Below are 22,635 nucleotides of genomic sequence, written 5' to 3' on the forward strand. Positions count from 1 at the left end.
AGTCATCAGGAGTGAGGTAAACTAGGGACAATCTGTCAAGATTATTTTTCATAAGATGGATGTGGGTACAAAAGAAAAAAAGAACCAACCACCAATGACACACACATAAAAAGGAGGAAGCTGAATGCTAGATATGTACCTCTTCCATTCGGTAAGACCCCATAACGTAGAGATATTTGCACAGGACGTCCAATGATTCTAGAATAAGTCTAGAAGCAAGAAGGTCAAAAGCTGTGGTTTACTAGCCGCTGCCCAAATGCAAGTGAAAAAAAAATAGACATTACAGTCAAAGTACACTAAAGGGGGGTGGGGGTAGCTCTTTTCCACAACCTAGTGAGCGATATTATATAGGTCAGAAGCATACTGTATGTCACATGTATATGTTGTGCTTTTAATGCTAATGTTTTAGTGTCTCCCCCCAGCTTCTTCACAGTCTACTTGGCAGGACTTCCTTGGTCAGTCAGGTAGACCAGCATTTTTGGCTAATGAACAGATGTGGATCCAAGCCAGCACTATTTTTGTATGAACCAGCATGGAGGGGTACAGAAATGATGACGGTCTAAGCTGGTATTTATGAAAGTTTGTTTCTGTCACGGGTTTAAAAAAATAAAAAAAGGTAATAGCGACTTGTTATCTCATAATTCTGACAAGCCATCATTTACTTTTAGTGAGCAATGACAACTCTCAGGTGACAGTTTGTTGGTGAAAGCAACAAAGTTGAGCGGAACATGACTAGTGACAAGATGTGGGGACTACCAAAGAGAGTGAAGATGTAATCACTGCCTCTAAAATTAGATAACCACTGAAAAGTAAGAAAGCCAACTAGAAACCAAGAATGAAGTAGCTGCATTAACATGGACCCTACTAATCCGATCGTAATAGGACTAGAAGCACAATCAGAATAAAAAAGTCACATGTAACACCCGTCAATCGGATTGAACTGGCCAGATCTGGCTAAAATTTTGATTGGATTGTAAGGGGTGGTACTGCATGCGCAGTGACGTAGAAATAGCGTAATGACTTATGATGCGTGGAATGAACTGTTCTTCCCAGTCGAATAAAGTGTCATAAATGAGTGTCACGTCATTATAAAACTTTATAACCCTTTCAATCTACGTCTGTGAAGTGGAGCAGGATAGCAGGACAACGTCCCACCAGTCCTTGTTTAAGACTCTCATCAACAAACGACTGGTTTTGGGTGCAGGAAGGGGCACTTTTTTTTAAAATAAGCAGCACTGCACAGCAGTTAATGTGCTGGTCGTCGCCTAATTAGGACCCAAAGTAGATAAATATCACGTGTGCTTTTTAAAACAGTATTCCACAACAGCGGGAAACTCTGTATATTCCTGCATTGTGCGCATGTCAAAAGAGTAAATCCAATCAGAAGCTTGTGACATATAAACGCGCATATCAACCCGATCACTTTATTTAGCATTCATGTAAACACTACGGTTGGATTCGTCAATCAGAATGAATTCATTCCGATGAAAGCAAAAAGTGTCCATTTAAACATACCTAGTGACTCACTGTGAATGCACCATATGAGAGCATCAATGTGAATTGTCAACGGAAGCCTGCAGTAGTAAGTGTACGCCCAATACATGTTTCTATTGTTTAAAGTATTATGTGCTGCTAGAAATTACAGTAGTCATTTGTGTTGATCTGTATTAATTGCGCTGGTGCTGTAGGGCGGCAGCCGTCCTGCTGTATTTTTGCTAGCCTTTGACGTTATATCCTTTGCATTGTTAATCTAAAAGGCGTTCATTATTTTCACTTAATTGCTAGTAACTCATACACTCAAACTATCCTTAACATGTGAAGCCCTCCTTTTTTAAAGACCTAACCTATGTAATGATCTGCAAGTGTACCTGTGCACGTCCAGTGAAAAAGGACTCCAGCAAGGCACTTATTTCTACCTTTTTTCTCCTTTATTTGTTGATTTTTGTTCACCATGCGTACAACCCTCCTTCAGATGCAAAAGACAATGCAATATGCCAAATCTGTCATCTCTTTGCAACTTGCTCATCAAATCAAACTGCAAGTCAGGAGTAAACAAATCAGACAGCTCTCAATAATCCCTTTGAATTGCATGCAATTACTAAGACAAAATGTTATTGTTTGTTATATATCGTCCTACATGTCAGCTGGGGAACTTTTCAGAAGAGCTGGATGTGCTATTATCTTCCTACCCTGAAGATGGCAGCCCAGCTGTGGTTCTTGGTTAATTAAACATTCACCCGGATAAGCCTCATGCTGTGTCCTTCTAAGCTCTCCTAGCCTTGTTTGACCTCAACAATTTACCAACTTACAAATCAGGAAGCCCACCTGAGCCTCATTTACACAAGTAACTGTACCACAGACAATTTCCTTGGTACTCCATTGAACATTTGCGATTTCCACCTTGCCTGCTGCACACTCTTTGCTGGTTTTCTTTCAACATAACCTCCACTCCCTCATACTTGTTTCTATGATCGCCCACCTCTGTTCACCCAGCTAAAAGCTCCTCCTCTCTTATGTAAATGATGCATTTAAATCCACTTGAACATCTTGTCTAGACAGCATCTGTCCTCTCTCCTCCAGGCCTGTTTGCGCAAAACGCCCACTAACCCCTGAACATCTGATGTTCTTCGTAAGACCAAACTTCAGAGACAAAATGGCAGCAATAGAAGGTTCCTGGTAAAATGAGTAGCAAGAGTCTTTTCAAAAGCAGAAATTAATCAGAGAACTTGTCACTGAAGCCCTGCGGCTGGCAAAAGCTGCCTCTAGATTAGTTGTCTTCATTCTGCTGGATATGTCTGCAAGTGTAAATCATCAGACTCTACTATTTATAAGGTATCTGAGAAGTGAGCAGGATTTAAATCACATCAACTATCCATGGGGGTACCCCAGGGCTCAGTATTAGGCCCCTTAACACTTTTCAGTGTACACAACAATCACTGGGACATATCATCCAGATACATGGATTTGGGAATAAAGCATGCTGGACAATTCCTTTTCAAGGCTGTTGTCATCTCCAGACAGGACTACTGCAATGGTCCAACCTTCCTATATGCACTACCTGTGCAAATGATCCAGAGTGTGGTGACATTAAGTGTACCCACATAACCCCTAACACACCACACCTACTCCCAGTCTCTATTATTTTAATATTATTTTTATGTTTTTCATGTGAGAAGCACTTTCTGCAAGGAGCAGCTGTCTATACTGTACTTTGTTCCAAATCAGTCACTTAGACAGCAGGGCAGCTCACTAGGTTTTGGAAACAGCTTGTCGCTCTAACAAATGGAAATCCTATTGTAGATTTGTTAATAACCAAGTATCTGATACCGTTCAGTTTCAGAGTGACTCCTTGATACCATACTCTCACCTGCCTCTGAAGAATGCCAGGTACACAATAGGGGTAAATGCATTTGCGAACTTCAATATGAATGTCTTGAAGATCAGCCTCTCCTCAAAACTCTTGTCAGTTTTTGGCACCTCTGATAGGTTGAAAACAACAGCAAGTTTTGTAAGCATGTTTTGCAACAAATCTCGCAAACCTAATGTCTTGAAGTCAATAACCAGACGTACCCATAATAGTGAGCCAACGTGCAATTGCTCCATAGACCTCATCCATTATGATGATGATAATGAGGTTGATGATAGCAGCAGTGGTTTTAACGGTGGCCCGTATATTAGTGCGGAAGGTGGGAGTGGAACTCATGTGCAGGGCAGTCATAATGGAGACCCTGTATAGCACCACACCAAACACGATAGCCAAGGTCACAAAGATCTGCATTGGGCACACAAACAAACAAAATAACAAAAGTGACCTTGTAATCAAATAATTTAGTGACAGAGACTGGATATAGCATCATGCAAAAGACAACATTATTGGTTACCAATGCAATTAGAGAAAGCCAGATTTAAGTCAACATGACTACTTTATTATGCAACTGAATACAACTGATAATAAAGTGAGCAGTCTGCTCATGTGATTTCAACATGAATTAAATTGCCTGGTTGTTGAAAATAAGGTACATTTAACTACTAAAAAATGTTTCCTTTCATTTATTGTCATATTTAAAAAAGCCTATGTCCTTCATAGCCTTATAATATATATTATATATATATATATATATATATTTTTTTTTTTTTTTTTTTTCTTAAATAAATCAGGTCTTACCAAAAAAACCATCATGGTGATAATAGTCATGTATGCTGGCATTCTGTCTCTACATGTCAGCTTCACATTTTCTGCCTAGAAAAAGATATGAATTGTCAAATGTGAGATCAGAACATATAATATAGACACAGCCTAACACTTACATCCTGCAACAGAAAACAGAAACTTGGTCAAAAATCAGATGTGTAGACTCAGGGCTCCAGCATGCTTTGGCCTCCAAAGGGACAGAGAGGGTCAAGCCAAGCAGGGCAAAATCAAGCCCCTAGACATGCCTCACAGCTGTGCTGTCACATAACATTCAGTATACTGCAAGTGGGTCAACATCTACTGAGCCATAATACATAATACCCAATAATCCAGACATCCTTATGACAGCAAGGATGGCATGCATAAGTCAACAGACAAAAATACTGCTAGAATTAGCATTGCCTGTGTTGTGCCAGACACTACAAATTAAGCCAAAATTATTTATCAGCATATGGTCTGGTCCACATTGTAGATTATTCTAGCCAAGAACAACCCACTTGGACAAGAAGGGGCCTATTAAATCCTTAATGTAGGATAAAAATTTCTTCACATCTTAAATGTGTTTTTAATACATAATTGCACTAGCTGTGTTGAAAACATGCATTATTATTATTATTATTATTATTTGGAGATGTTAACCACCCTGACTTTTAGAAATGGTGTAAATCCACTTGGCAATTCTGTTTGCAATATGCAGCAGATGGTCAACGAATGGTGAGTTTGTGAGTTTTTTTCCCTCTGAAGCTTGAATTCATAAAGACCTACCTTTGGGGATTGCTCTTTCTTCAAGGACTTCTTCATGACATGGAACTCATACTCTGCTCTCGGCTGACTCTGGGTAAAACAGAGAAAGCAATTCCCAACATATACACGACTAATACCAGTTTAAAAGTGAAAAACACTGGAAAGAGATAACTGGTTATGGAGCCAAAAGCAGCCATGTGCATGATCAGTGAACAGAACAGAAATTCTGGTAATAGCAACACAGTGACATTTAGTGAAAGTATAATCCTTAAAACCAAAAGCTCTCAGCACCACAAATACATATTCCTTTCCACATTCACCAGCTTTAGGTTTTATTAGTTCCTCCTGCTTATTTTATCCACATAAACAGTGGCAAGCCTGGAAAGACTGTGACTGCCGAAAGGAAAGTGAGCAGCTTTTGACCTGTAAGGCCGGAGGAAGAGAGAACAGGAATCTCCCAGACCTCCACAGCAACAGACCGATAGATAGATAGATAAGTGCTGGTGGAATACTTTACACAAGCAAGAATGTGACGACGATGCTTGAAGACGACTTTTAAGTTAATATGAAGAATATGTTAGTACTAAAATGCAACTGTTAGGTTAGGAAGGAAATAAATTTAGTTAATACAGTGAATGAACCGATTCCAAACCTTTTGTTTCCCCTATACAAAACAGGACAAAAAAACAAACAGTGAAAAACAGTTTGATTTCATGGCACTGAATCAATAGAAAAAGACATGTATAATTCTTTATACCCAAGCCTAAGGATAATACTAGTCTGCACAAGAAAATAATGAAGCACGCCTACAAAACATACATAAACCCATATAATTATCTTATCAACACATACATTGTGTCTTATAGTGACACTTTTCTAGGTCAACATGGGTGTGTGTGACTAACCTCGCCGTCTTCAAAGCTGGTCATGTCCCAGACGTAATTGAGCCTCATTTGCCTTCTCTTCCAGTGCTCCATAAACATGGTGGCTGTGTGACACAGAGCGGTAACCTTCACTAACAAACCCACATTTATACTTATTGATCGGCTCAGCTCTGATCAGGGCGATTTCTCTTATTATAGCTACAAATGAAGCCTGTACTTTTCTCAGAGGCTATTTTTTTTCCTTATCAAGAATATTTTCATTATTACTTCATTAATTTCTAGGGTTGGTAACTTTGGGAATCACTAATATGTCAATGTTTTCTCTGAAGTATTATGGATCTCCTGCAACATCAGGCTGTAATTTTTTTTTAAGAACTTATGTTTGAATTCATTTTGTTTTAAGCATTTAAGTCCAATTCACAATTTTAGCTTATGTGTAAACCTTTTTGAAGAGAACTAAACTGAAATCATCTAAGGAAGTGTTCTCAATACACTTCACATTAGGTAAGTGTGAATGGAAATTGAATCGAGAACCAATCATAACCAAAGTGAAACAAAACGAGATCTGAGTCCAGTTTCAAGATCAGCAGTGTGACTGCAAAAAGAACTATATTTCGATATTCTTTTATACTTTGGAAATCACTAACACATAAATGTTTTCTAAAGAACCATGGAAAGTTCTCCTATAGCATTAGGCTGTAAAACATTTTGGGAACTTGTAATTTAAAGGTGTTTGAGTCTGGTTCATAATTTCAGCTTATGTGTGAACACTCACAACAACCTCAGTTCCCTTTAAAAGAGAACTGAAACCATCTAAGGAAGTGTTCTCAATGCAGTTCACTTTAGGCCAGTATGAATGAATGGAACCGATCACAACCAAAGTGAACCAGAAAGAGATTTGAGTCTGAATGCTGTATGAATGCAAAAATAATTATTTTTTGATATTCTTTTTTATTTTCTATACCTTGTAACTTTAGAAATCACTAATACATAGGTTTTTTTCTTAGGAAACATGGAAGGTTCTCCTATAACTTTGGGCTGTAAAACCTTTTTTCAGGAATCTATTCTAATGGTGTTTTCACACTTGGTTCAACTGAACCATTTGAGTCCGGTTTACAATTTTAGCTTATATGAAAATGTTTACCATAACCTCAAACCCCTTTAAAGAGAACTAAATCAAACTATCTGAGGAAGTGCTCTGAATACAGTTCACTTTAGGTAAGTGTAAATGGAAAGTGGATTGAGAACCAATCACAACAAAAGTGAAACAAAAAGAGATCTGAGCCCACTCTCAAACTCAGCACTATGAATGCAAAAGAACTGGATTCTCTTTCCACTCAATTCACTTTCTGGCTCACTTAAAACAGCTCAATTTGATTCTTTTAAAGAGGACTCAAGTTAGCAAGTAGCCTTGTCATAGGGTGTCATTTTTCATTTCAAAGCCTGTAACTGTAAGAGATTAAAACAGGAAAAGCAAATTTAGGGTTTTAGCCAAAGTAATCAGCTTTTTAAGAAGCTCAGCATTTGAGTGGGGATGAGTACAGGGGGTATTAAAGAGAAGTGTAAAACCAGGGCACAAATCTCTTCAGCATTTGTCAGAGCAAGTCTGCCCTCAATATGTAGAGACACAACAGTTGGTGTACAGCAGCAACAAAGCGTGCGGGTGAACATGAAAGGAGAACAGAGCTGCTGACCCCATAGTGCCATAAAGATGGCGAAGAAGACGGTGGCCGCATTGTCGAACAGGTGGCTGGCCCTAGCGGTGCCGCAAGCCGTGACCAGTTTCCAGTAGCTGCAGGCTCGGTCACACATTGGGCACATGGTGATATTGTTTCTCTCGTCGCAGACCTCCATACTGAGTACACAAAGAAGAAAACCTGATTTCAGAAATACATCGCATCTCCATGTTTCCCTAGACACCATAATGTTTCTCTGTAAAGCTATTAATTAAGGCTGCAGTGTATTATTCTCCACATATTGTTTTAGCTTTTATCTTGTTAGCTTTTATTATTTCTGAAAAAAAAAAACATTTATTCTGTATTCAGCTTTTGTTTTCTTGTTCTAAAACATAGCGAGTTGCTTTGATGTCTAAACAGATGTGATGCTAATATGAATTTGTTTTACAAAAGCAGCAACTGTATGCACTGCGCAAATAGTGATAGTCACATGAAATGCATAAGAAACTGGGCACTCATGCTTTTGCATGTTGCTATTCTAACTACTACAAATAATTATATTAAATGTAAGAAAATGTCAAATATTACAAATGAAACACTAAAAACTAAAATCATTAATTTAAAAGTTAAATAAAAATTTTGGCAACTTAACGCTGTATTTGATTACAGTTTCACAGTGTTATTTAATTATAACCCCTGGGGGTTTGTGAGGGAATTGCAGGGAGTTCAATCAAACGCTAATAATTAAATCAAATATAAGATTAAAATAAATAAATGGCTGTTATTATCAAATGAAAGGCTGCAATTTAATTAGATAACTTAATAGTCTGTTGCACTGCCTGTTTCAGAGTGAAAATAGGCATTGTGTTACAGATTACAGTTTACTTTTTAATACCATTTAAAACACCTCTGTTAACAGTAAATGCTGCTTCTCACAAACTTCATTAAATTTATCACTAAATTTAATGTGCATATTTTTTTTTATTGCACAATTTATATTTCTGTGGATAGAAGTTTGCAGCAATTCACTGGTATTCTGCAAAAATTAAAGCTTGCGGTGTAACTTGCAGTGTAAAGGCAGCATAATTCTGCTGGGTACTCTTTGAAATATACAATACTTCATATCAGCGGTTTTGTTCATATAATGCTTCAAATTTTTCCTAGGTAGGTTTTAGAACAGCTTGTTTTCAGCAGTGGCATCTGTGGAATTAATGAATGTCGTTGCGAGACGGCCAGTGAACACTGAGTCACTCTCATTATACACTACATTACAGTCGCACCATTTCAAACCCACTCTGAACTCCCTAATTACCACACGCTTCAACATCCATCCATTTTTCTTGCGAAGTGCAACTGTGATTACTTTCGTAAATGGCTAGGCATATTCTTCACTAAAAATCTTCCCACAAAGTTCAAAGCCATTGCGAAAGAGTATGAACTGCTGTCGGGAGACGCTGCTGAAACTTGTTTCTTAGGGGTGTGAGATGGTGGAATGCATTTGAAGTTTATGGCACAGATAAGAAGAATGTGTCAATCTTAATTTTGTGACAAACTAATTTTACATAATTAAACACAGTAATAATCTGATCACTTATGTAACTGTCAACAGTTTAGGGAGGGGTCACATGCTATTTAGAACACTTTGTACAAAAACAATGCAAATAAACCAATCAAACAAATTTCATAAGGTGACCTGGGGATGTTGTTGTCCACAGTGGCACAGCCGTACAGGAACACAATGACTCCCACAATTGCTGCTGGAATTAGCATTTGAGTATACACTCCTAGCCAGGCAAAGTACAGGCCCACTTTCTCACCAAAATACTTCCTGAGAGATAAAGCAGTTTCAAGCAGTGCAATAAAGACAATGAAGTCAAGCAAAAGAAGTGTCAATTACTATGTAGTAAACATCAGAAAAAAAATATCCTTTTCTTTAGCCTGAGTGTAAATTGATTTTCAGTCTTTTCAATGTGCAATGAAAGGCTGTTAACAAAAGATTCAATTCTATTCATTTTAAAAAATAATGAAATAAGTAAAAATAACATTTTATTTACAGCTTACTCTTATTATTTCTTTTCCAAAATTAGTTTTAGTTTATTTACTTTAGTTTTAGTTCTTTAGTACTTTAAGCAGATAAACAAAACTTTTTAATTGCTTGATTTAGTTAACTATGACCCAGCAGTAAACAGACTTATTTGACCTCAGATATTCACTTATTTATCAGATATTGCTCATCCTAAATAATCTGATGATAAACATTACCGACATCCACAGCTACTTTGTTACCTTTAAACAAATCCTATCTGAATAGGGCTTTTGACAAACTCCTGAATAATGCATATCAGTAAGGTATTTCTAAAATCTCCTTTCTTTATGGTCCGTCTCGCTCTCTGGAAGTGCATTTATTGTCAGGATGATACCTGACTAATCCGATGGGTTGGTACTTGTAGAATATGCTGTAACTCGCCCACTGTTCATACAAGATCTGCAAAGACAGAACTAAAATTAGATACATCCTGGAACACCAATTCAACATCCATTCATACAGCATGGCTGAAATACACAGTGAGTGCACTTAGGGGTTAAATGGAAATAGCAAAATAACTGATTATTCCATTAAAAACTGATGAAGAGGAAAAATGAAGCCTCTCTCTACCATCATGTTAGTAATTTCGAATGTAATGACTTCGGTTCGGTGCTCCTGGGGATGTAATGTACTACAGTTATATGAGTAATTGAAGGCAGATTTACAACACAGCTGCACGGAGATCTCCAGTCTCCAGAACACACTCTGGAGTGTCAAAGAAAAGAAGTGTTTTGTCCGAGAGTGCAAGGGAGGGAAGGCCAAAACATTATGAAATATGACATCAAATAATGCACAACCCTCTAATAACAACATTCAGCAGTGAAACCAGCAGATAAATCTGAGAAGCAGATTGTATTGTTTCCCTTGAGCTTGTTGCATTCACATTAGGATTATAAAGAACGCCATAAGCGTATGTTTTCCAACATATACACAAATCGTCATGAATGGGTCAAACTAGTGAAAATGGATGGATTAATCAAGTAAACAAGCAGTGATTACTCAGCTCAAATAAAAAAAAAAAATAGTACACCTCCATACCTGCAACCATCAGTATATTTGCTGATTGATTATACAGAGGATGTGCCTAATGGTTCTATAAATTATGGCTAAACAATAGTAACAAATAAAATATTTTTGTTACATATTTAAAAAAAAAGCATAATATTGATATGAATTTTATTTTAATAAATACTATTGTAGTATAAATTATTGAATGGAAGGATTGGCATTTTTTCACAGGGCCCCAGACAGCTATATTTACAGCAGCTGATCAATGTTTATCTCTTAGTAAAAGCCTGAATTAATAATTTAAACCAATGATTGTGTCTCTTCAGAACACTTGGATTAAACTGCTTTATTCATATGGATTACTCAAAATAAACAAAGTGAATCCATTCTTGTAATCTTTATTTGCTATATGCAAATGTGTTAGAGAAGTGAACGTTAAAGACACTGTGTAAGACTCTAGTGTATGGAGCTGGAATATGTAATTTAATACATATACTTATTTATTTTTTTTATGTGTAAGCATATTAGCTCAGCAAAACCACACTTGACATCAATATTTGGTCCAACTATCTATCTATTTATCTTTCTATCCATCTATAATATATATATATATATATATATAAGATTCTTATGCTCATCAAGGCTGCATTTGATAAAAAAAAATTTAAATATTATTACAATTTAAAATATTGTTTTTATTTTAATATACATTAAAATATAATTTATTTCTGTGATGCAAAGCAGAATTTTCCTCAATATCCAATCTTTAGTGTCACATGATCCTTCAGAAATCAGTCTAATATGTATGATTATTATCAAAGGTTTGAAATAAGTTGTGGTGCTTAATATATTTATTAACTTATGATACCAAACCACTTGATGTATATACCTACTAAGCTATGTTTTAGAAGTACCAATAGCATCTACTGTATTTGCATGCATAAACACACTAAACAAACCAAAACACCAACTCTCTCCAAGGTCCCTTGAGGTTCTTTGTGAAAAAAAATTAAACATTTAATCTTTTTTTTTTAGTTCTTGAAAATAACCGTTAGACATTATTTTGAGAAGGGTTACACTACCCACTACGACTCAACAGTAAGCCTGCAGGAGCGCTGCTCACAGATGGCTGAAGTGGGAAATGATCCTGTTGCCTTGGTGACCTGACAATTATTCTGAGCTTGGTGCAGGCAAGTCCAGAGTCTCACCAGGTCTCCTCTACACAAGCTAGGATTCTGCAGCCCATTTATAGGGTTTAATTATATCTGAAGTGGTCAACATGAGACCAGACCATTACCAGATTCTTACAGTATGCCATAAAAGTGTCCAAACAGGTAAAACAGGGTTTCAAGAAAATATTCAGAGGAATTTAAATGTATTGATAAAAATGCTAAATTGTCTAAGAGAGCAGGATTCAATGATAACAACTCTTTTCTTTACAGATGGTAAAGTGAAGAACACAGGCCGGAAATGGAAGAATTTATCACTTTATATATCTTATTGATTGTTCTCATCTGAATGCTGGAAACCTTATTGCAGGCACCTTTCTGGCCTTGCAAATCTCTGAATTATGCCTTTATTATCTCCTATCACCCCTAGGTACAAAGGTAGCAGTTTTTGTGTATTGCCCAACACTTAAAAAATTGCAGTCACCATAATGTTTATCTAAAGATTTTTTAATTTTTTGATTAACTGGTCATATTTACTTATTTACATAAGTATCAATACCACTAGATACAAAATAATGCACAGTATCACGTATTTATAATTAATATTAGCAACTGAGAAATCAGTTACAATAAGTAAGAAAGATATATTATAAAAGTTGTTATTCGCTTGTTAATTCTGATGTCATGTCACCTCTTCTGTGTCCAAACGCTCTATCATATACCACGAGAAAACAACAAAAGGTGCTAATATACACTCACAATGCGATATAATACTACCAAAAAAATTATAATCCTAACCTTTAACTCCATACCGAAATCCCAGATAGCCAGACAATGAAAATATAAAGGTGAGTAAATAAATATAAAAATGATTGTGTTTGGGACACTGTGAGCATGGAGACTGTAGTGTACAACGTTTTCAAGTTTGAAAACGTTTAGCTTAAATGTTTAACATTAATAAACAGTGCTCATAAACGGCTGCTGAGGTGGTATTCTTAAGTGAAGTGAGTTGAGGCTTGGACCCGGAAACAGCACTTCTTACATCACCCACTTAACAACCGAATAACACTAAAATAAATTACAATTTATATTATTCATATTACTATAGTTTTTACACTTTTTTCTTAGTTGTATTATAAAACAGATATAAAAAAAGATAAATATAAAAGTGTTTGCATGATTCAAATCTGTTTTCTTTTTTTTCATAACAGTGTACAGCACAAACCAAATATGTAGTCCTTAAACACTGCTAACGAAGGTCACTTCAAAGATTATTTGGTCACTCAGTTAATATGGATTATTGCTAACATAGTGAGGAAACAGTGAGGTATTAAGGTTACAGCTTTTTTCTATACAAGCAAAACCTAAGGTGTTGTATTGTAAATATTTAAATATTATATTTAAACCTGTGCACAACTTCACTGGCGTTCAAAATCAGTCAAATTAAAATATCTGAAGTCCAAGATATGAGTATTTAGTATGAATATTGTAATGTCTTTTACCTTTCTGTCATTGGTTTCAGCGTGTACACCATCAATATCACCCTGTATGTAAAATGTAATTTCAAATGTTAATATGAAATTAACTTACACAAGAAATAAAACAATCAGTTGGAGGAAACTGGAAGGAGAACTTAATATGGCGTCACTCACATCATGCAATGGGTAGGCCTCTGTGTAGACACCACTGCCCAGCAGACTGCTGATTCCTGTAAACAAGAAATCAATCGAGTTAATTGCTTATTGTTGTGCTGTTAAACACACTTGAAATAGTTAACCCTGGGTCATTCAAAAACCCTGGTGTAAATGCAATCCTGGGTTATCTTGATTAATGTTTCACATCATTCAATTAACAATTAATCCTGGGTATTCATAAGATGACGTTTCACACTATGCATTCTTTTTTGTGGTGAAAACTTCAAAATAAAGTGCCACTATTGATTTTTTGATAACATTTCAATTCAGCAACACTATTGGATGGGATTCAGGTTGATTTGCACTAGTTTGTCCATCAAAAATAAAAAGATGAGACTTACCCATGATATACTTGGCCCTTGTGCATTTTGTTCGTTTTAAAATCTCATACACCTGTTGATGATTATAAATAGGTTTATAAATATAATTATAAATATAACACCCGGATTTATAATACTAGACTCAAAATGTAACATTAAACAGTGGACAACAGACATTTTAAATATCACAGGATACCTGTGAGACCTAAAATAGCAAGAATAAATAAATAAACCCTGCTGAGAAAATCAATCTGAGGGTGGACCGCATTGTAAGAGGCAGCTGACAGATCAAGTGACTGAAATTATTGTCCACAAAAAGAACAACTTTGACGTCACTGACATTTTGGTGTGGAGCCACAAATGCGCTTTGGTAATCAAATCAGGGGATAAATGACATTGGGTCTTAAATCGTCCCTGACTAGGCAGGCAAAACAGTTTTCTAAGAGGACTCATACTTACTATTGAGCTCCTGGTTTTGCTGTCGAAGAAGGAATTTCTGTCTGATAAATCAAAGCTGTGAAAAGAAACCGTGGGTCATTTCATTTTGACTGTTTTGTGCCTCCCTATTCAATTTCACAGGCAATAACATTCCATGGGGCTGTAAAAACCAAAGGCGCATTGATAGTACGCTGCCTTTCAGAGGATTATTAGTGACCATCCATCATATTTCACTACTTTAACTTGATCATAAATTTGACCATTTATAACAATCACATATTGTGTTCTACAATAAAACTAGCATCATGTGATCATTTTCATTCATTGTAGTCAATGAATGAAAATGCCTACGAGGTCAGCAATCATCTTAAACATGAGCTTAGTGTGGCAATGAATGACTATAGACTTACAGATGCTGCTTTTCTCGTGAGAAAGGGTAGGAGAGGTGTTTCTCATTTTCCGTCTGGTTTTCCCCAACTTTAGGTTGCAAGGGTGCAGTGACTTTCTGCAGGAACATGTTGACCTTCTCTACAATGCTGCTTCCCTGACTGACTTTATATATCTGAAAATGACATGACAGCAGAGCACATCATGTTTGTGTAGAGCACACAGATTCTCTTTATCACTTGATAAGACTCAAGACAATATACCTTTGTTGTTGGCATTTTGAGCTTCATAAACTCAGCTTCTCGACAAAGAACGTCCCAAGGCGCATGAATCTTCAAGAATCCCACACCTGGTAGTTTAGTCTGAAAAACAAAGATGAAGAAACATGGCCTCAGCATACGAACAGCACGCTGGGGTGTTCTCCGCATCAAAGTCACCGTGAGGGAAGGAGGGTGATATTGCAGATCATGTTAGAGCACATATCACAGGCTTTTTGGTTTATGAAGAAAACGTGAGTGGTGTTTGCACTGGCAAAACTTGCGTGGTTGCTTACTGGCCCAAGTTAAAAAAAAAAACCACCCCCAAATCTCTACGGTATTCTGGCACCTACATATGGGTCGGTCGATCCCAAGTCCATTTAAATCTATGGAATGTTTTTCCTTTTTATTGTACGTATGGGTGGGTGATATGGCAAAAATATCATATCACGATTTTTTTCTGAAAAATCACGATTCTTTATTTTGCTATTTTGCAAGTACAGCCAAACTTATTTCCTTATTTTAAAAACAAAGCCTTGCAAGGTAAAAACAAAAACAAAAAAGAGTTTCCTTCTTCTGTTGAACATAAAAGTTATGTTGAAGTTGAAGAATGTGGGTAACCATAACATTTAAATCGTTCATGATCAGAAAATGTTATGTGCACACCACTAAATGTACGGTAGACAATATTTGCATGAAAATAATAGCACACACAATTTTACAGTATACATCATTAACACATTTTCATCAAATGGTGAGAGAATTAAACAGTTCATATAAAAACCTTGGGTTCAAGGTTGCTCAAATCACTAACTCTAAGTATGAGCGATATTAATAAGGGATTTTTATCATTGATAAGCACCACTATCAATATTGCTCATATACAGTAAACATGCAAACCATTCATAAACTATCCAAGAAATGGGCAAGATCTTTTTTCAAGTGTTTAACACACTAGGTTTTCTTCTTCATGAAGGACCTTTTGAGAGAAATCCACAGAAATGAAGAAAAAAAAATCTCAGCTGTGAAGAGAAGGACTTCTCTCTTGGTTTTCTGAAGCTGAAAAGAGGGTTATGTAAGATTTGCTTCAAATGACCCACTCTTGTTATAACTCACATCCCACACACAAGGTCTGACCCAGTCTGTTCAATCCCAGCCACTGATTTCAGTGAAGAACAACACAAACAGGTATTTCTGCTCTTAGACAACATTATATACAAGTATTTTTTTACAAGTCTAATTTAACCCCAATTAAATTAAAAATGACATCTTAGCATGGTACCATTTCAGTTGTGTGTCTTGCTAGTGTTTTTTCAGTGTATAAAACTAAATAACTTTTAGAATAAAACAGATTTCAGAACATTTCTATTTTATTTAATGTTATTTTATTAATTTTTCCCTTTCTAAACCCAATGGTTTGATCTTAGTTTAGGGGAGTGACATCATCATTTTTGACAACATGATTCAAACAGAGCAAGTTTTTCTTTTAGTATCAGTATTTCATTGTTTTCATTCATATTGGCCTTGCCAAACTCAAGAGTTATCGGGGAAAAAAACAGTGATTCATTTTATACAAAATAAAATAAGTGTTTTCGTCACAAAATTTGGACTAAGGTGAAATAATATGATTCTTTAAAGTTCAGCAGTAATATTCATGATATAATTCAACGCAGAAAGAGCGGTAGCTAAACATGTCATGAGATAAGACCCTGTGTGACATGAAATAACAAACAATAATCAGAATATTAAAGTGAACCCAAATTATTTATATTCAGGGAGCAATTCTCTGTACTTTCAGAGAGCTGCAAATCTTAGTCCTTTAGACTAACACTTCAGTTTATTATCCTCTGCACGATAAACACTTCACTTTGTTGATGATTAGTCCACTAAGACCTCTTCACCTAATTCTGTCTATGAGAAAATCTAGCACAGTGGAGAACGTTAAATCCCTGTAATCTGCGAACATCAAAGCATATGACATTATGGGTTTATAGAAGTTAAGCTTGAAAAAAAGCCTCTAATTATAATAAAACTGCAAATTAGCAGCATTATACAGTACAGTGTGAACTTGTTTTATGATTGCCAACAGTCAAATTAATTAATTTTTACAACTAGCAATTATAGCGTTGGCGGGACTGGGGAACAATTTAGAGAAATAATTTCATGTATCCTAAGGGTGACAATTCTTTAACGTCAGTAATATGTAATAAACTGCTTTACCATTTCTACAAGCCGACTTAGTGTTACCACGGTCTTCTCCCAAACGAAACTTAAAATAAAATGACTGGGAAACATCACTGAGAAGATACCTGACAATTATTAGTGTAGTCCTCCACACCACTGAAGTGTTTCAAAACTGGGTCAACAACAGGGAATGATTTTGCTGCTGTTTAAGTGAATCACTTAAACCTGAATTCATTTAAAAAGCAAGAGAGGTTAAGACAAATAATGGTCATAATACACAAAGGAATTTTAGGATCAAAGTATCAGCCTCAAACGTATTGCTATTTCAGCGGTATGGTCTTTGAATTTAATTTTCATGAGGACGATAGTCTCACGCATCCAGACTGTTCAAAATCTACATGAAGTTTGGTCCAATGCTGGCAAAGAGCTGCTAACAAGCCAATTTATCAGTCCTAAGATTGATTGCTAGAGTTGATGTGCATGGTTGCATCTCTCAGTGGGTGGACGGTATCATTCGCAGTGGCAGAACTCCAGCTCAAATTATAGCCTTGGTGACAGAAACTTACAAAAAGGCACATAGACAGTAGACTCTTTCACACGTAATATTACTAGTGAATTACTGTTAGATTTCATGTATGAACAGGGCTTTTTGAGAAATACCAGGATTAGAAGTTGTAAAAATTACTACTACATTTATGCATTTAGCTGGCGCTTTTATCCAAAGTGACTTACAATAGAGGAACATAAACAATTCATCACATACACTGGGAGAATTACTTCACAGCTAGAGTGGGAAACAAGCTAGCAGAGAAGTAAAATCTTTTAAGTCGTTTATGCGAAATGCATAAATGTAAATGAAATGTGTTATTCACCAGTACAGAAAATTCAGCAATTTTTATGGTAATTTGCAATGTTTAATTAATGTGTGAAATCAGCTAATGTCCTCTAGTTTTTGAAATGTACCCCATGGTGCAAAAAAGTAAAACTCCTTCTATTTCCAGTTTTCTAATTCAATCACAGACTTGTCTGGTCACACCAAAAAAAAAAAAAGGTTTAAAATTTAAAAGAATAGGCCACACCACAACTACAGCAAAAACACAATAAGGACACAGTAAGGACACTAAGAAACAATATCGTTGGAATCACTTTCAGAACATTTTTTCCAGCTGATGAACGATAAAAACATTGAGAGCCAATCAGAATCTTTATGGCTTTAAAGAGCTCAAGCAGAACTGCAGGGGTTGGTGTGTAGAGTAATATAGTTATCATTATAGTTTTCATTACAGTTATGGTTCTTGGCTTTAACTTTAAGATATACAAAGATGGTGTACTCATATTATTTATGAATGGAAAAAACGCAACGTGTGATATGACGGAATAATACCCATCTTCTAAATAAAAGAACCATGGGATGTGCGTTTAGGACATGCGCATAGGACAGCACATATGCATTGGCTAGTCCAGCCTGAAATAAAAGCTTTTTAAAACTCTATTTAAGCAGTAAAAACAACAGTATATGATAGTTAAAGTCAGGTTTAATGTCAGATCATGTAATTAAAATGTGAGCGTGTCAAGCAGCTTTTGAGAATTTAGGATTTCCCCATTCAAATAAGTAGGACTTGGTCTTGGATGCCCTAAATAACTGCTTGTAGGCATTGTATAAATAAAATAAAATTAGATTAAAAAAATGTAAATACTGAAAAATTATTTATTTTGTGTCAAATTAGATTTTCATGAACCCTACTGTAAATGAAAACACAGTGGGACTCACCCCTTCCTCTTTCTCCATCTCAAGGCCCATTTCTCTCAGGTTCTCCTCAAACTCCTCCCTGCGGAGGCGCTGGTCGTCCGCGTGGTAATCCAGCCTCTGCTCCTGGGCTGCGAGTTCGGGGTCCTCATGTGCAGGTGGGATTTTCGGTTCACGTTTGAATCTGCAGCACAAGCAGGACTTGGACGACTGTTTGTGGGTGCTCTGGGGCATCTGGACATTGTAGGTGAGGACATAATCTATCCGCCTTAAGCCATCCTGGAAGTACGGCCACAGTTTTGCGTCCTTTGGTCTCTCGTTTTCCTGCTGAGACTTGCGGAGCTAGGAAAAAAAACAATTTATAAAAGAATATTATATGCACCTGTATAGTTTTAGAAGAGACTAATCAGCATCTGTATTACATGATTTTAAGTAAATATCTTTTGACATTTTATTCAAAATAAATAAAGAGATAAAAATGATATAGACAGAACAAAATCATGATGCTAACTGTGACCTTCAAACTCAAAACTTATAAACCAAAAATAAATTCAATTAATAATATTAAGTAGCCTATTCTTTACGCTTCTTACAAAAATAGACATAAATCTGCCTGTGTAATAGACTTACAGCAAACAATTTCTTTCACTTTATAAAGGGTGTGGCAGATTTCTGGCCTTTTAAATGCGTATTTATGTTAAACACTATTCTATTCCTGCTTACTTCACAAATATAAGTAAACCATTCATAGGCTGATTTTCCAGTATATAGTCAACACTGTGGCTCTGTGGTGCTTTGAATGTTACTCTGTTAGTTTGAGTGCTGTGATTTTGGGCGTTTTTAGTCTGAACAAGGACACACAGAAACACGGGGCAGGAGAGCTACTACCCACCAAACAAATCTTAGTTAACAAATTACAGCTATTTTCTTTGGGGTGGTTTTTGTATTATTATTATTTTTATTTATTTTTTCAGCAAGGATACATTAAACTAACGAAAGATGACAGTAAAGACTTTAACACTGTTATAAAGAAAATGTACATTTCAAAATTCAGATCAGTTAATGCTGCTCTTTTGAACTTTCTAGACATTAAAGAATAAAATAAATAAAACAAAATGAAAACAGTATTTTTTAGTATATCAAATAGTATTTTTTTTTCCCCCAAATGGTATTTCAACATTGATATTAAGAAGGCAATGTTGCACCAAATCAGCATGAAAGATCTTAATACTGAAGACTGGAGCAATGGCTGCGGGAAATTAATGAAGACTGAAGACAAAAAAAAATTACATTATAAAATATGTTAAAACTGAAAACTTTAAATGGTAACAATATTTCACAATATTACTGCTTTACTGTACTTGGATCAAATAAATGCAGCTTTGTTGAGCATGACAAACTTCTTTTTCCTAATATAAAATTTTATTTATATTTGCATTAGAGTACTTTAAGTCAAGTCATCTTTATTTATATAGCGCTTTAAACAAAAAAGATTGCGTCAAAGCAACTGAACAACATTAATTAGGAAAACAACAGGTTACAGAAACTATAAAACAATTTACTGATGCATGCAAGTATTTGCAAGTGGGTTTGTCTTACACAGAAACAGAGAACATCTTTTTCTAAACCAGTAATGACAAGGGAACACGGAGTAAAAATCTCCTTGTTTTTTCCAGCAAATGTGCAGTGCAATAATACATTTATCAGGCAATAACAAAGAGGCAATCAGCCGAAGGTATTCAATTTCCCTCCTGGCACTGAGCAGCACATATTTAAAGTTTAGTCCTTGCTTAAAAGCCACACACAGAAGTCGTTTTTGTTTTAGCAGATGCTTTCAATAATAAAATAAAACAGATACACCTAGTATAGTTTACTGCAGGCACAGTGTTTTTAGAACATTCAGTGCACACTGCTTAAGAACAGGCTAGAACTCAGTAACTCTACATTTCATGCGTCATCCCTTGTGAGGTTTGATTCAAAGACCTTAGGGTTTCCAGCCCATATATTAAACCAGTTCTGCGTAATGAGGAACTGAGAATCACAATGCTGGGATTTATGTGAACACCAAACATCTATAGGAACGGTAACAACAAACAAATCACATTAGCTCAGAGAAAGAAGTCAAAAAGGCAAAAGAAATTGCCCAATTGCCATGCTTATATATAATTTGACTTTTACATTTATTATGTTATATTACACATTATATTACAGAAGCTTAAAGCGGACGTAACGCACAGTTCCTGCCAATCTCATGTTAATCTTGAGTACCTATAGAGTAGTATTTCATCCTTCATATCTCCAAAGAGTCTTTATTTTTATCAGATTTGTAAAAGACATATACAGCTGTACTTCTTCTCTCCGAAAACATTTGAGCTCCTGGAGGAGCTTGTGGGCGGAGCTAAAGAGTCACGAGCACACACAGCTCCATCATCTGCAAGCTGTGACATCACTATAAATAAAACAGAGACAAAAACTATATTGACCATGGTTTGCTAATTAACGAATGATTGACGTTGATGGGTGTGCTCTTGCTCTCGCTCTGCTTGATGTGTGCCCATACAAGGAATTCTGTCATTTATGACGTCAAACAGGGCCATACTAGAAAAAAAAAATAATTCTGAAACTTATATGAACCCTGAAGGAGTGTCTTTGCCACAAAGATACTCCGTCACACGTCCAACTCATTTCTTTTTTCTTTGACTTTGGTCATGTTTAGCATGAGAATCTAACTCTTTTTATCAGTATAAATAAGTCAGAATGCATAAAACAGCATTAGACCTTCCCTTTAAAAAAATAAAATAATTTTTTTTTTCTATTGCAGTTAGTCTTTGAGCCAGGACTAGTTGTCACACTTTTCAACCCCTGTAGCCTAAATATTTCTCATGGTAAATTTCTGAACAAGATACTAATATAGAAAGCATTTTCATTTGCATTTTTGATTTAAAGAATTATAAATAATGAGATATAGTGCAGGTAGCTGTCGGTTTACTGCTTGACAAGTGCGTTTTTTTCTTGTTTTTTTCTTTATTTGTCATCTTAATCCTGCATATGTGGTTACAGTCTTATAAGAATGAGTAACACACCACTCAAAAAGTACCAAATCTATGAACATGCACCCAACACGTGATTGAATAAATTTGTATAAAGTCATTTAGGATTAGCAGAGGGTATTTCAAAGTGACCAGCCTGTCCTGCAGATTTGCAAAGACGTTCAAATGCGCCCTCAGGATGCAAAGTAGTTTTGCACACCCAAAGGGTACGCAAAATCGGCAGAGCTTAAAGTTTATTGCACCATCTGGAGTACGAAAAGGAAGGCAATGTGTTCTAGCCGAGATGTGCTTGGCAAGCTTTAGCATTTCATGAAAATATATATTTGGTTGTTTTATGAATTATCAGCCATGATAAGGGCTAAGAAGAATATCTGTCTTGCATAAACAGTAGAATTACAATGCAAATGTGACTATCTATGTAATTCAAACTCCTTAGCTTTAATATCACATATCGCCTGTTCCTGACAAAAGGTGTAAACTGAAGCATTCAAATGTCCAGATATTTGTCCATAGTTTGCCTTGCAAATTATGCTGTACTAAAAAAACAGGAAAACAGATGAGGAACTGGACAAAATCAGTGCTGAGGAATGTTTTTCTGTTGTTGTAACTTACAGCAGTCTGGGGGTATAGAGAATCTCTAGTGCCTTTAGAATCGTCTTCATCAGTCCCCCGCACATCCAATGGGACAGTTTCATATTTCTCATTTCGCCACATGCTGTCTTGTCCTCTCGGGCCCGATGGATGCTCCTCTGTGCTGTTGAAACCCAAGAGTTTCTCACCTGTTGAAGAGCAAATACAA

At 36.0% G+C, this 22,635-nt stretch overlaps 1 protein-coding gene across 1 annotated transcript in view; it reads right to left on the reverse strand.

Moving 5' to 3' along the window:
• LOC109069459 (anoctamin-1-like) overlaps positions 1–22,635 on the reverse strand; it is a 32,019-nt gene that overhangs the window by 6,526 nt on the left and 2,858 nt on the right. The window contains 19 exon segments of the mRNA XM_042726845.1: positions 140–181; positions 183–198; positions 3,368–3,479; positions 3,571–3,772; positions 4,166–4,240; positions 4,958–5,026; positions 5,589–5,600; positions 5,842–5,924; positions 7,515–7,675; positions 9,190–9,324; positions 9,917–9,981; positions 13,262–13,303; positions 13,412–13,467; positions 13,795–13,846; positions 14,233–14,287; positions 14,622–14,773; positions 14,862–14,960; positions 18,811–19,128; positions 22,449–22,615. Of these exon segments, the coding sequence (XP_042582779.1) occupies positions 140–181; positions 183–198; positions 3,368–3,479; positions 3,571–3,772; positions 4,166–4,240; positions 4,958–5,026; positions 5,589–5,600; positions 5,842–5,924; positions 7,515–7,675; positions 9,190–9,324; positions 9,917–9,981; positions 13,262–13,303; positions 13,412–13,467; positions 13,795–13,846; positions 14,233–14,287; positions 14,622–14,773; positions 14,862–14,960; positions 18,811–19,128; positions 22,449–22,615 (1,913 nt within the window).

The sequence above is a fragment of the Cyprinus carpio genome, chromosome B7 (assembly GCF_018340385.1).
Source record: "Cyprinus carpio isolate SPL01 chromosome B7, ASM1834038v1, whole genome shotgun sequence".
NCBI lineage: Eukaryota > Metazoa > Chordata > Actinopteri > Cypriniformes > Cyprinidae > Cyprinus > Cyprinus carpio.